The 12,776-nt window shown below is 52.8% G+C and overlaps 1 protein-coding gene across 7 annotated transcripts in view; it reads right to left on the bottom strand.

Moving 5' to 3' along the window:
• swt1 (SWT1 RNA endoribonuclease homolog) overlaps positions 1-12,776 on the bottom strand; it is a 37,969-nt gene that overhangs the window by 15,350 nt on the left and 9,843 nt on the right. For 6 of the 7 annotated variants that reach the window (XM_030371650.1, XM_030371647.1, XM_030371648.1 and 3 more), the window contains 2 exons: positions 9,874-9,940; positions 9,630-9,697 (listed from right to left, as the gene is read on the bottom strand). In XM_030371650.1, coding sequence (XP_030227510.1) covers positions 9,630-9,697; positions 9,874-9,940 — 135 coding nt within the window. Of the gene's footprint in view, positions 1-582; positions 1,441-9,629; positions 9,698-9,873; positions 9,941-12,776 lie in introns of those variants that run through there. The other variant, XM_030371651.1, reaches the window with a different exon arrangement.

The following is a 12,776-nucleotide window of genomic DNA, read 5'->3' as shown; positions in this document are numbered from 1 at the left end:
TATATCTTAATCCATACTCCAAGAGGGATATGTTGGGAGAGGCTTAAGTCGCCTTTGGTTCTCTGATGACTAATCACTGCCTCTCCTTGTTACCACTGCCTGCTCCCAGGGAACCACGGCACTACCTTTATATTCCTCCTGCCTTTATCCGGAACAGCTTAAGTTCAGACGTGGAGCAGTAGTGACAGCAGCAGGATCGGAGAGGCGGAAGTCCTGATCAACTCGGGTCGGTCAGGTGGGCAGCATGTGCCCGACTTCACGCTGCTTATCTGGGCTGGTCAGTCGGGGTTAAAGACCTATTAGTTGACTTTAGGCCATTCACAAATTAGCCTCCCATGTGCTTGCTTATCCGACCTGTGAATCTCAGCAGAGCCACGAAGACACAGGCTAAACCAGGATAGAGTCTGCAACTGCCCATAATGCCCCAACTCTTTAGTATTTAATGCTAAAGGTGGTGGGTTCTATGTGAGTCACATTCTACTTTAAGAGGGGAACATTGCACTGATTCTGACGGGTTTGGGGAAAAGGTGGTGAGGAACCAACAGAATAAAACATTAATTACAATAATCTGGTGCACTTAGAATTAATTAATTGTATGTTTTAATTAAAAATCTTGGTATATAAAAATTAAATAAAACTTTAATAGGAATATTTGTCAAAGCAGCAGCTAACCCTTTGTATTGGGCCATAATCACCCTGTAACTCACCTCTCCCCTGTCGCAGGGATTCTAACCAGCAGCTACAGAATAGGCCCTTGAATATTGAATGAGCTGCTGTCCGTCTGACGTCAGCGGCCGTACAGACGGACCGGCTCTAGATGTCCCAGAGGAGCGCCGGGGTCTAATCGCCTCGTGATCACCGGGAACGACATGCTCCGTGGGTGGAAACCCTCCTCCCATTGGCTGGCGGCCGCTGTCCCGTTGGAGCCGGGTAACGGGCCTAAGTCTGCCGGGTCCTATCCTCCGACTGTCTGAGTCAGAACTACGGCCGATAGCCATCCAAGGAGAATCCCTTATAGTAATCGTAATGAACATGGCCTCATTAACTTTTCTGGCAAAAAAAGTTTGTTTCTTTGAAAGTGAGCACTTTGTCCACCCATCATGGATAACCTGTCCATAATGGGGACCAACAAACCCAAAGTCAGTCACAGAAACGACCATAGAACAAAACCTGATGGCTTAAGAAATCTTTTAAAATAACAATATTTTTAGGCAAAAAAATAATCATGTAAAATATTTCAAGTAAATGGATGTTTTTGTTTCAAGGCTGCTGACTGGTCGATGTGGCTTAGACTTCCTGTTCCATGTGGCTTAGACTTCCTGGTTGTGGTCCAATCAGGGCCATGAAGTGTTGGTGAGGCTTTGATTGACGGCAGCGACGCAGCACTCCAGAGTGGCTTTGAGCTCCGTCAGCTGAGCCCCGCCCACCTTCAGCCTCTGCCTGAGAACACACACGGCTTACATCACTCAACAGAGAAGGGATCTCACTGTCCATAGCTGAGGGAGAGCAGCAAGTGGCACTGGAAGCAACTAGGAGATCTATACCTGACGCTACCTCCACACTGTGCTTGTGTGATTTTACACATTCAGGTCCTTTAAGATATGACAGGACAACAGACCAGTGGTGAGAACGACAATGAGCAACAACACCATCCGGACTCATGAGAAACCATGAACCAATGTTCTTGTTCTCTGTGAAACCCCTCGCACACAATGTTCACACAACTGAGACAAAACGCACTGTGTTCACAGCCTCCAGTGGAATCTCTCTCTCTCTCTCTCTCTCTCTCTCTCTCTCTCTCTCTCTCTCTCTCTCTCTCTCTCTCTCTCTCTCTCTCTCTCTCTCTCTCTCTCTCTCTCTCTCTCTCTCTCTCTCTCTCTCTCTCTCTCTCTCTCTCTCTCTCTCTCTCTCTCTCCACACACAAAGCTAAAGTCGTCAGAAACAAACACAAAAGTCTTCCCCCTACACACTCAATCAGTGCACATGGCTGCACAGACGCACACGCCTCCCTCCTTACAGGCTGTGTCTCCTTGGCAACCGGTGCCTGGCAGCGGGGACGGCGGGCTGGCTCCGCCTCTCTGCTCCCACTGAACGTTACGCAACCAGCACAAGAAACCCAGTGGGAGGAAGGAGAGAGCCCCAAGCCTGCGCCCCCAAGCCTGCGCCCCCCAGCCCCCCTCATCTACTGCTTTACCTCAAGACTCCCTTAAAGCCCCCCGACCTCCGCCTGCCTGGGTCAGGGGGGGCCTGGAGGGGGGGGGGCCTGGAGGGGGGGGGCCGGGGATGGAGCACGGTGGGGAGTGTCCCCCACGAGGTGACCGACTCCACAGCCTCTTCCTGTGTCTGGACCGAGCTGCACAGCTCTGAGAGCCCCCGGACACCAGACACCTCCACCCCACCTCATATCGGTCTGCTTATAGTTAGGGGCAACGACATTTCTTTGCGGTGGGGGAGGCGGTACGGCCGTGATCCACCCCCCAGGAGGAGAGTGGGCGGCCCAGAGGTACGGGCGTGACCCACCCCCCAGGAGGAGAGTGGGCGACCCAGAGGTACGGGCGTGACCACCCCCCAGGAGGAGAGTGGGCGACCCAGAGGTACGGGCGTGACCACCCCCCAGGAGAAGAGTGGGCGACCCAGAGGTACGGGGTGTGAGCTATTGGCCTGCAGCTGATTGGCCTTCAGGAAGGTTCGCTCTAAGCTCGTCAAAGCATGTTTAACAGGCACACTTAAGAACCACAAACATTATTGGATTGCCGGCGCGAGGTTGTTTAAAGTCTAACACGAAAACATCGTGTTTTGATTTGTGAAGATATTGATCATAAAGAAACACTATAATAGTCCTAACGATGCAGGGACCATTGACAGATCGTTTCATGGCTGCTGTGTGGATCCTCGTGGCTATGAACAGAGCCGTTGAACAAGTGATTTCAAAAGGGGCCCGGGTCATGCAGCCCCACCTCCCCTCTTTATATCCTAACAGAGCGTCTAGAGCGTCTTTATTATCCACACCGGGCTCAGAAAGCTTCACCAACCCCCGCGAGGACCCAGAGGACGGAGCAGGCTGTGCTCACGTCCTGTCCCTGCTTTAAAGAAGGAAAGTAGCTCCGCTCGTCACGCGACCCGCGTGGTTCAACCAGCAGCTCTGAGCGGAATGCCGGTTAATGACAGCAGGCTGGAGGCGCCTGAACCAGAGCAACCGGCCTCGACCACAAAGGTCGCCCAAGGCTTAGTCAGAGACCTCCATGACGCGCAGCCCCCGGACACCTGACACCTCCACCCCACCTCATATCGGTCTGCTTATAGTTAGGGGACACGACATTTCTTTGCGGTGGGGGAGGCGGTACGGCCGTGATCCACCCCCCAGGAGGAGAGTGGGCGACCCAGAGGTACGGGCGTGACCACCCCCCAGGAGGAGAGTGGGCGACCCAGAGGGACGGGCCTGACCACCCCCCAGGAGGAGAGTGGGCGACCCAGAGGTACGGGGTGTGAGCTATTGGCCTGCAGCTGATTGGCCTTCAGGAAGGTTCGCTCTAAGCTTGTCAAAGCATGTTTAACAGGCACACTTAAGAACCACAAACATTATTGGATTGCCGGCGCGAGGTTGTTTAAAGTCTAACACGAACACATCGTGTTTTGATTTGTGAAGATATTGATCATAAAGAAACACTATAATAGTCCTAACGATGCAGGGACCATTGACAGATCGTTTCATGGCTGCTGTGTGGATCCTCGTGGCTATGAACAGAGCCGTTGAACAAGTGATTTCAAAAGAGGCCAGGGTCATGCAGCACCACCTCCCCTCTTTATATCCTAACAGAGCGTCTAGAGCGTCTTTATTATCCACACCGGGCTCAGAAAGCCTCACCAACCCCCGCGAGGACCCAGAGGACGGAGCAGGCTGTGCTCACGTCCTGTCCCTGCTTTAAAGAAGGAAAGTAGCTCCGCTCGTCACGTGACCCGCGTGGTTCAACCAGCAGCTCTGAGCGGAATGCCGGTTAATGACAGCAGGCTGGAGGCGCCTGAACCAGAGCAACCGGCCTCGACCACAAAGGTCGCCCAAGGCTTAGTCAGAGACCTCCATGACGCGCAGGTCAGGGCCAGCCTGCGGAGGAAGGAGACCGCGGGGAGGGGTCAACTATATTTAACACCTAGCAAACCACACCACATAAGAACCTGGCAGGGGAGACGAATAAGGGGAATTTAGAACAATGGAAAATGGAGCCCAGTTTAGTACAAAAGGCACCCTAGTCTTATGTAACTATTCATATAAGGTCTACTTCCTCAACTACAGTAGTCAAGCCTTTTAATCATAACATAGAGCCTTAAGCATTGCGAGTTTATGATTGAACCCAGGATATGACAAAAGGTTGTAAGGTTATGCATAATTTACATAATTTGCATTTGTTGCCATGACACAAAGTTAATTCTAAATTGAAGAAGCGTGCTATGGGAACACGTGGTGATCCGCTGGCACCGAGACAGAGAGTCTGGTGAGGTGAAACCTTCCTCCTTACTGTTACTGATTGGACACAGAGGGGGTCTACTGCCCGCCGGGCCGGGGTGGAATCGGGCTGGTCTTTACTGGACAACCAGTCCTCTAACTCCCTGAGAGAACATCAAGTTGAGTGGAGCGACTGAAGAGTAGCAGACGTCTCACTAGGGTCTGCTGAGGTCTTATATAAAGCACCACATCTTGCCGGTTAAGAGCAGGAATTAAATATTAAGAACAGCAGAGGATGCTCTCCCAAGCAGCGCGTCGTGGCGGAGGGGTGGGGGGGGACACGACTGAAATATTTACAGCCATGAGTTTAAGTCAGCACAACAAAACCTTTTCCTCACATGCAGCTCAGAGAAAGGCGTCCTGGATCCCCGGACGGCAAGGCCACAGACGCTGTCATACGCAGTTAGAACAGACTCCATATTAAACCATAAAGGGTTAGTCAAATATCAGCACAGTTAAACAGACTCCATATTAAACCATAAAGGGTTAGTCAAATATCAGCACTAACCCTAATATCAACACAGTTAAAACAGACTCCATATTAAACCATAAAGGGTTAGTCAAATATCAGCACTAACCCTAATATCAATGAATCTCACTTAGAACTAAATAAACACATATCTTTATGCATATTTATAGATCCCGTTTGCATTGAGAGTGTGTCTACGGCGATGGGGGTGAGAGCTTCAGATGAATCATGCCTAATCCAGAGGCCCTGTTGCCATGGCAGCGGTCATTAAGACAGAGGGCCATATAGCTGCATATAGAGGGATATGGATAAACCTCTCTGTAGCTCTACCTCCAAGCTCTTAAAGTTTGGGTATGGAATTCGCTTTTTTGGCCATTTTTGCAGAATTACTTGAAATCCTTATCATAACCCACTTACAGCCACTGAGTTAGAAGTACTGACATGAAAATTAAACAAGTCAATCATCTGTGGAACGGGCAGGGCTCGAAAAACTCCAGCCAATGATTTCCAGAGCCACCGAGTTGCATTGGACAGTAAGTACGTCAATCAAACGGTCGTACTGCACTCCCCCCTCCGCTCCCCGCGAGTGACCCCTTCGTGCACGTGCACGTACTCAAAGCTCGTGACCCAGAGCAAGCTTCTGCTTGTTGTTATCCTGCGGTAGCTACTGGAGCTAGCTAACTAGCTAATCCACATTTGGACCTAGCACTAGAAGACAACCCTAAACTCCAACCAAGCTAGCCTGGCTCACTCTCGCGTACCTGTGTTCGCACTCGTGCGTGATGCGCGTCCAACTTGGAATGGGTGGAGTCAGAGTCAGCGTTGAAGGAGAGGGGGTAGGACCATTTGAGTTGTGTATTTTCAAAATCTGCTGGCGTTTCGCAAATCCCATACCCAACCTTTAAAGAAATCCCACGGACTCAAGTCATCTAATTCATCTTTGTTTTCCTCTGTTTATGGAGGTGTGTATGGAGATGCTTGTGCTAGTGAACACCCACACTGACAGGTACCTAAGGTTCTGTCCCAGTCTGTGATCTACCTACTGGGACGTAGTGACCAATCCCTCAGGATGGGGGAGTTATGGGGAGAAGTCTTAGGGCGAGACTACCAATTGTCTAACAAGATAAAAACAGATCTTTCTTATTCATTTTTGCACATAGCATATCAGAGAGACACATGCACACACACAGACACACACACACGCACACACAAAGCCCAGCAAGGGCGCACACATTGATGGATCATGCATCATAGAACAGTCGTCTAAATGGAGAGTCCTGATTCCAAAGAGCCTCCCGCTCTGGCGGTCTCAAGCTGACACCCTCAGGCCGCAGTGACCACACCGTGACCCCCTCAGGCCGCAGTGACCACACCGTGACCCCACCGAGACCCCCTCAGGCCGCAGTGACCCCACCGAGACCCCCTCAGGCCGCAGTGACCACACCGTGACCCCCTCAGGCCGCAGTGACCCCACCAAGCCTTTGGGTCATATCAGACTGAATCACCCAGTGACCACACCGAGCCTTTGGGTCATATCAGACTGAATCACCCAGTGACCACACCGAGCCTTTGGGTCATATCAGACTGAATCACCCAGTGACCACACCAAGCCTTTGGGTCATATCAGACTGAATCACCCAGTGACCATACCAAGCCTTTGGGTCATATCAGACTGAATCACCCATGCCGCTTTCACACCAAAAAGAACCGAGAGCCAGTTCCGGGCTGGTGCTAGGGCCAGTTCCAAACTGGTTCCAGCCTTACCCCAGTTAAGAACCGGTTGGTTTCACACCGGCCAGAGCCAGCCATGGAGCCGGCGTGAGCAACGTCATGACGTCACTGCAAACGTCTCGGCTAGTGAGCTTGGACAGAAGCATACAGCCGACATCTTTCTTTATTCTGGGTGGAAATAGTAACATAGTAACGCCATCAAATGCGTTTATGGAAACATTTTTAGCGAGAAATGTGCATTTTACTTTCATAATGTTTGCTCGGTGAATGTGAAGGATGTTTGGTTTGATAGTTATGACGAAGAGGGAACGCTCCGTTCACTTGCATGGACATGGACTCATCTAGCTGCGTTGGCGCGTTGACGCGTTGAACCCCCACACAATAGGCGCGCAGAAGAACCCTCGCGCCAGTTTCAAACACAACAACAACAATTTCGTCTTCGATTCAATCCGTGTATGGTTCGTTCTTTGAATATTACGATTTAAAACAAAATCAGAAAAAACAAAAGAACCATACACGGATTCACGTCCATTGTTTACTTCGGTGTTTTAAAAAATGCCGGTCTTCGTTGGTCTTCCTGTTTATGAAGGTACGGATAACTCCGCCCCCTGCCCCCGGCGTAAAAGCGGTTCTAGTTCTAGCCCAGCTCTAAAGTGGGGCCAGAGTTGAACCGGGTTTTAGGGGCCGGAGCCGGTTCTTTGGCGGTGTGAAACCAAAGCCCTGGCCCTAGCTCCGAACTGGCCCGGAACCGGCCCCGATTTTGCGGCGGTGTGAAAGGGGCACCAGTGACCACACCGAGCCTTTGGGTCATATCAGACTGAATCACCCAGTGACCACACCGAGCCTTTGGGTGGGATCAGACTGAATCACCCAGTGACCACACCGAGCCTTTGGGTCATATCAGACTGAATCACCCAGTGACCACACCGAGCCTTTGGGTGGGATCAGACTGAATCACCCAGTGACCACACCAAGCCTTTGGGTGGGATCAGACTGAATCACCCAGTGACCACACCAAGCCTTTGGGTCAGATCAGACTGAATCACCCAGTGACCACACCGAGCCTTTGGGTGGGATCAGACTGAATCACCCAGTGACCACACCGAGCCTTTGGGTCAGATCAGACTGAATCACCCAGTGACCACACCAAGCCTTTGGGTGGGATCAGACTGAATCACCCAGTGACCACACCAAGCCTTTGGGTCATATCAGACTGAATCACCCAGTGACCACACCAAGCCTTTGGGTGGGATCAGACTGAATCACCCAGTGACCACACCAAGCCTTTGGGTCATATCAGACTGAATCACCCAGTGACCACACCAAGCCTTTGGGTGGGATCAGACTGAATCACCCAGGGACCACACCAAGCCTTTGGGTGGGATCAGACTGAATCACCCAGGGACCACACCAAGCCTTTGGGTGGGATCAGACTGAATCACCCAGTGACCACACCAAGCCTTTGGGTCATATCAGACTGAATCACCCAGTGACCACACCAAGCCTTTGGGTGGGATCAGACTGAATCACCCAGGGACCACACCAAGCCTTTGGGTGGGATCAGACTGAATCACCCAGGGACCACACCAAGCCTTTGGGTGGGATCAGACTGAATCACCCAGGGACCACACCAAGCCTTTGGGTGGGATCAGACTGAATCACCCAGTGACCACACCGAGCCTTTGGGTCAGATCAGACTGAATCACCCAGTGACCATACCAAGCCTTTGGGTGGGATCAGACTGAATCACCCAGTGACCACACCAAGCCTTTGGGTCAGATCAGACTGAATCACCCAGGGACCACACCGAGCCTTTGGGTCATATCAGACTGAATCACCCAGGGACCACACCGAGCCTTTGGGTCAGATCAGACTGAATCACCCAGGGACCACACCAAGCCTTTGGGTGGGATCAGACTGAATCACCCAGCGCCAGCCGCCAGGGAAATTAAACTGTCAATAACAACTAAAACATTTCAGTGGGAAAACAAAGAGAGAAATGCCATAAAAATAGAACCACTAACAGATGTTATGAGTCTAATCAACAAGTCTTTGTGTCGTACCACCATCACATGAGGCGCCTTCATGGGATCTGATCTCTAGCAGAACAGCACAGGGACGGTTTCAGTTCTATTAGGGGCTGCCCCCCATCACACACAAAACCTGACGGCCCTGATCACATAGTGTTCCAGACAAAACAGCGAAGAGCTCACTGGCTCTTTAAGAACATTCAGAACAATAAATAAATAAAGATAAAGCTTTGACACAATCACCTGGCTCCGATGTTTGCCTAAGTCAGGTTGTGGTAGATAGCGAACACTGTTTAACTTTAAGGAGCCCTTTCCACCAGCCTGGGGAGGACCAGAGGCCGGACAACGCACCTCGCCCTGACTCCTGTAACCTTTAAGCCCCGGCTTACACCCGGTGGGTGAGCTTATGGCCGTGCAGAGGGTCCATTCTGAAGGTACATAGCTAACCACAATGGGTTTCCTCACGCCACGACCTCCGCCTCTACAGAGGTCCCCTCCCAGCCCAGTGAGGACCACACCGCTCTGCAGTCACAGCTGGATGCACTCTACACTCATACAGTTAATGGTTACTGGAAGCTAGAAGAAACGGTACACCATGTCCCTGAGGGCCCCTAGAGGGCCCCATGTACCTGAGGGCCCCTAGAGGGCCCCATGTCCCTGAGGGCCCGTGTACCTGAGGGCCCCTAGAGGGCCCCATGTCCCTGAGGGCCCCTAGAGGGCCCCATGTACCTGAGGGCCCGTGTACCTGAGGGCCCCTAGAGGGCCCCATGTACCTGAGGGCCCGTGTACCTGATGGCCCCTAGAGGGCCCCATGTCCCTGAGGGCCCCATGTATCTGGGCCCCTTGGGTCCCGCTGTTGTTGCAGGCTGTGGTTGTGTTTCTGTCGTGCGCTGCTCACCTGTACTCTGGCTGAGAGAAACACTGGACCAGGTCCCGGGTGTCCAGGTGCGCCGTGATGCTCACGATCTGAAACGCACCAGTATGTTATCAAGATGGACGACCCTTTGCTGGAGTGGACAGAAGGGTGGGAGGGGGCATGCGGTGGTCTATGATCACCTGGTGTTAAGGGGTTATGTCTGTGGTCAAAGCGCCACATGAATCACTGGTCTATAGTGTTAGGGTTCAGCGTTAGTGGGGCTCACCTGGCTGGCGTGGATGAAGCTGAGGAGGGCCTGACTCTCCTCCATCCCCATGTCTGAGGACAGCACCCTGGGGAGACAACAGCACCCAGCTTTAGCCACAGGACACTCCTCTACCGTCGGCTGGACCGCTCACAGTGTCCCCCAGAGAGAGACCCACAGGGGAGACACTCAGAGGGCCAGTGTCCCCCAGAGAGAGACCCACAGGGGAGACACTCAGAGGACCAGTGTCCCCCAGAGAGAGACCCCCAGGGGAGACACTCAGAGGGCCAGTGTCCCCCAGAGAGAGACCCCCAGGGGAGACACTCAGAGGACCAGTGTCCCCCAGAGAGAGACCCCCAGGGGAGACACTTAGAGGACCAGTGTCCCCCAGAGAGAGACTCCCAGGGGAGACACTCAGAGGGCCAGTGTCCCCCAGAGAGAGACCCACAGGGGAGACACTCAGAGGACCAGTGTCCCCCAGAGAGAGACCCCCAGGGGAGACACTCAGAGGACCAGTGTCCCCCAGAGAGAGACCCACAGGGGAGACACTCAGAGGACCAGTGTCCCCCAGAGAGAGACCCACAGGGGAGACACTCAGAGGACCAGTGTCCCCCAGAGAGAGACCCCCAGGGGAGACACTCAGAGGGCCAGTGTCCCCCAGAGAGAGACCCCCAGGGGAGACACTCAGAGGACCAGTGTCCCCCAGAGAGAGACCCCCAGGGGAGACACTCAGAGGACCAGTGTCCCCCAGAGAGAGACCCCCAGGGGAGACACTCAGAGGACCAGTGTCCCCCAGAGAGAGACCCCCAGGGGAGACACTCAGAGGGCCAGTGTCCCCCAGAGAGAGACCCCCAGGGGAGACACTCAGAGGACCAGTGTCCCCCAGAGAGAGACCCCCAGGGGAGACACTCAGAGGACCAGTGTCCCCCAGAGAGAGACCCCCAGGGGAGACACTCAGAGGGCCAGTGTCCCCCAGAGAGAGACCCACAGGGGAGACACTCAGAGGGCCAGTGTCCCCCAGAGAGAGACCCCCAGGGGAGACACTCAGAGGACCAGTGTCCCCCAGAGAGAGACCCCCAGGGGAGACACTCAGAGGACCAGCACTGGTCTTATACGAGGGCTGGGGGTAATGTCACACACCACACATTCATTAAACTGACCTTTTCTCATTTTATTGCCTATTGTTCAGCATTCAGAAAAAAAAATTGAAATTGTCATTTTTTACACCATAACACAACATAACTTCCTCTACAGCGGATAAAATGGATGATGATGAATGTGCTAAATGGCCAACATCTAAAACAATAACATCAAGACTGTGTTGAGATTATTGGTTTTGAACCATAACATGTTACATGTCACATCTAACATGGGGACGGGAAACCCAAAGCTGGCTTGCAGGTTTTGTGATCACGTGCTAGAGATGATGTGAAGGAAGAAGGAAATGTTTTAGTCCTGCAGCGTTCATCTGGTCTGTTAGGGTATAAGGAGCCATAATACTGAAGAAAGATAGACTCTATTAAGACCCTGACATGTCTGTATCTTCAGAAACGAGAGAGACTGAGACACAGACACAGAGAGAGAGAGAGAGAGAGAGAGAGAGAGAGAGAGAGAGAGAGAGAGAGAGAGAGAGAGAGAGAGAGAGAGAGAGAGAGAGAGAGAGAGAGAGAGAGAGAGAGAGGGAGAGAGAGACAGAGACAGAGAGAGAGAGACAGAGAGAGAGAGAGAGACAGAGAGAGAGAGACAGAGGGAGACAGAGGGAGAATGTGAAAGAAAGAATGCATCTGGCTGTCGTCCAGGCGATGCATTCTTGAATACACACCCTCAACACACTCAAAAGGTATTCATTGCATTCTTTGGGATTGAACACTCCGCATAGCCCCTATAATCAAGTGTGACATCCAGTGTCACCAGACGGGACTATCATTTCACTAAGCCTCCCCCGTGTTAACCCTCACATGGTCGTCTCTCCCCTGCGCTGACGCAACCTCTCACCCCCCCCACTGACACAAGTCTCTGCAGAGTGCGGCTGCCTTCGTTTCGTAAGACGAGCGCAGGAATGCGCTCCTGTGGTGGTGAGTGTCTGCCTGCCAGCAGCGGCCCGTCACCCCGCCGCACGCCGACGTGCGCTCGTGGCCGTGGCTTTGCACTCGGAAAAAATAAAAACTCCACCTGGCGTCCCGAACAACCCCTGTGGGTCAGTGCCCTGTGGGCCAGTGCCCTGTGGGTCAGTACCCTGTGGGTCGTTGGGTCAGTGCCCTGAGGGTCAGTACCCTGTGGGTCAGTGCCCTGTGGGTCAGTACCCTGTGGGTCGTTGGGTCAGTGCCCTGAGGGTCAGTACCCTGTGGGTCAGTGCCCTGTGGGTCAATACCCTGTGGGTCAGTGCCCTGTGGGTCGTTGGGTCAGTGCCCTGGGGGTACTCGTTCCACGGTAGAGGAGGGGCGGGGATAGAGCCTTGAGTCCTGTGTGTTCCTGGAAGGAGATAAGGACGGTGTTGTGTTCCAGGGAAAGTCAGGTGGCACCACAAGGTCGACCAGATTGAGGCAGGAGCCGCAAGGTTGAGCGCACACACACACACACACACACACACACACACACACACACACACAGAACACAGAACGCCTGTGTGTGTGTGTGTGTGTGTGTGTGTGTGTGTGTGTGGCGAGCCGTGGACTGGGGAATTCTTTCTCTTGAAAATAGGTGAACAGACAGAGAGCTGGGTGAAGAGAGAATACAGAAAGATGATGAGGCTGAGAGAGAGAGAGAGAGAGAGAGAGAGGGAGAGACAGAGACAGAGACGGAGACGGAGACGGAGAGAGGGAGAGGGAGAGAGAGAGAGAGAGAGAGAGAGAGAGAGAGAGAGAGAGGGAGAGACAGAGACAGAGACGGAGACGGAGACGGAGAGAGGGAGAGGGAGAGAGAGA

Source organism: Gadus morhua, chromosome 12, assembly GCF_902167405.1.
Source record: "Gadus morhua chromosome 12, gadMor3.0, whole genome shotgun sequence".
NCBI lineage: Eukaryota > Metazoa > Chordata > Actinopteri > Gadiformes > Gadidae > Gadus > Gadus morhua.
This window is presented reverse-complemented; position numbering and strand designations above follow the sequence as displayed.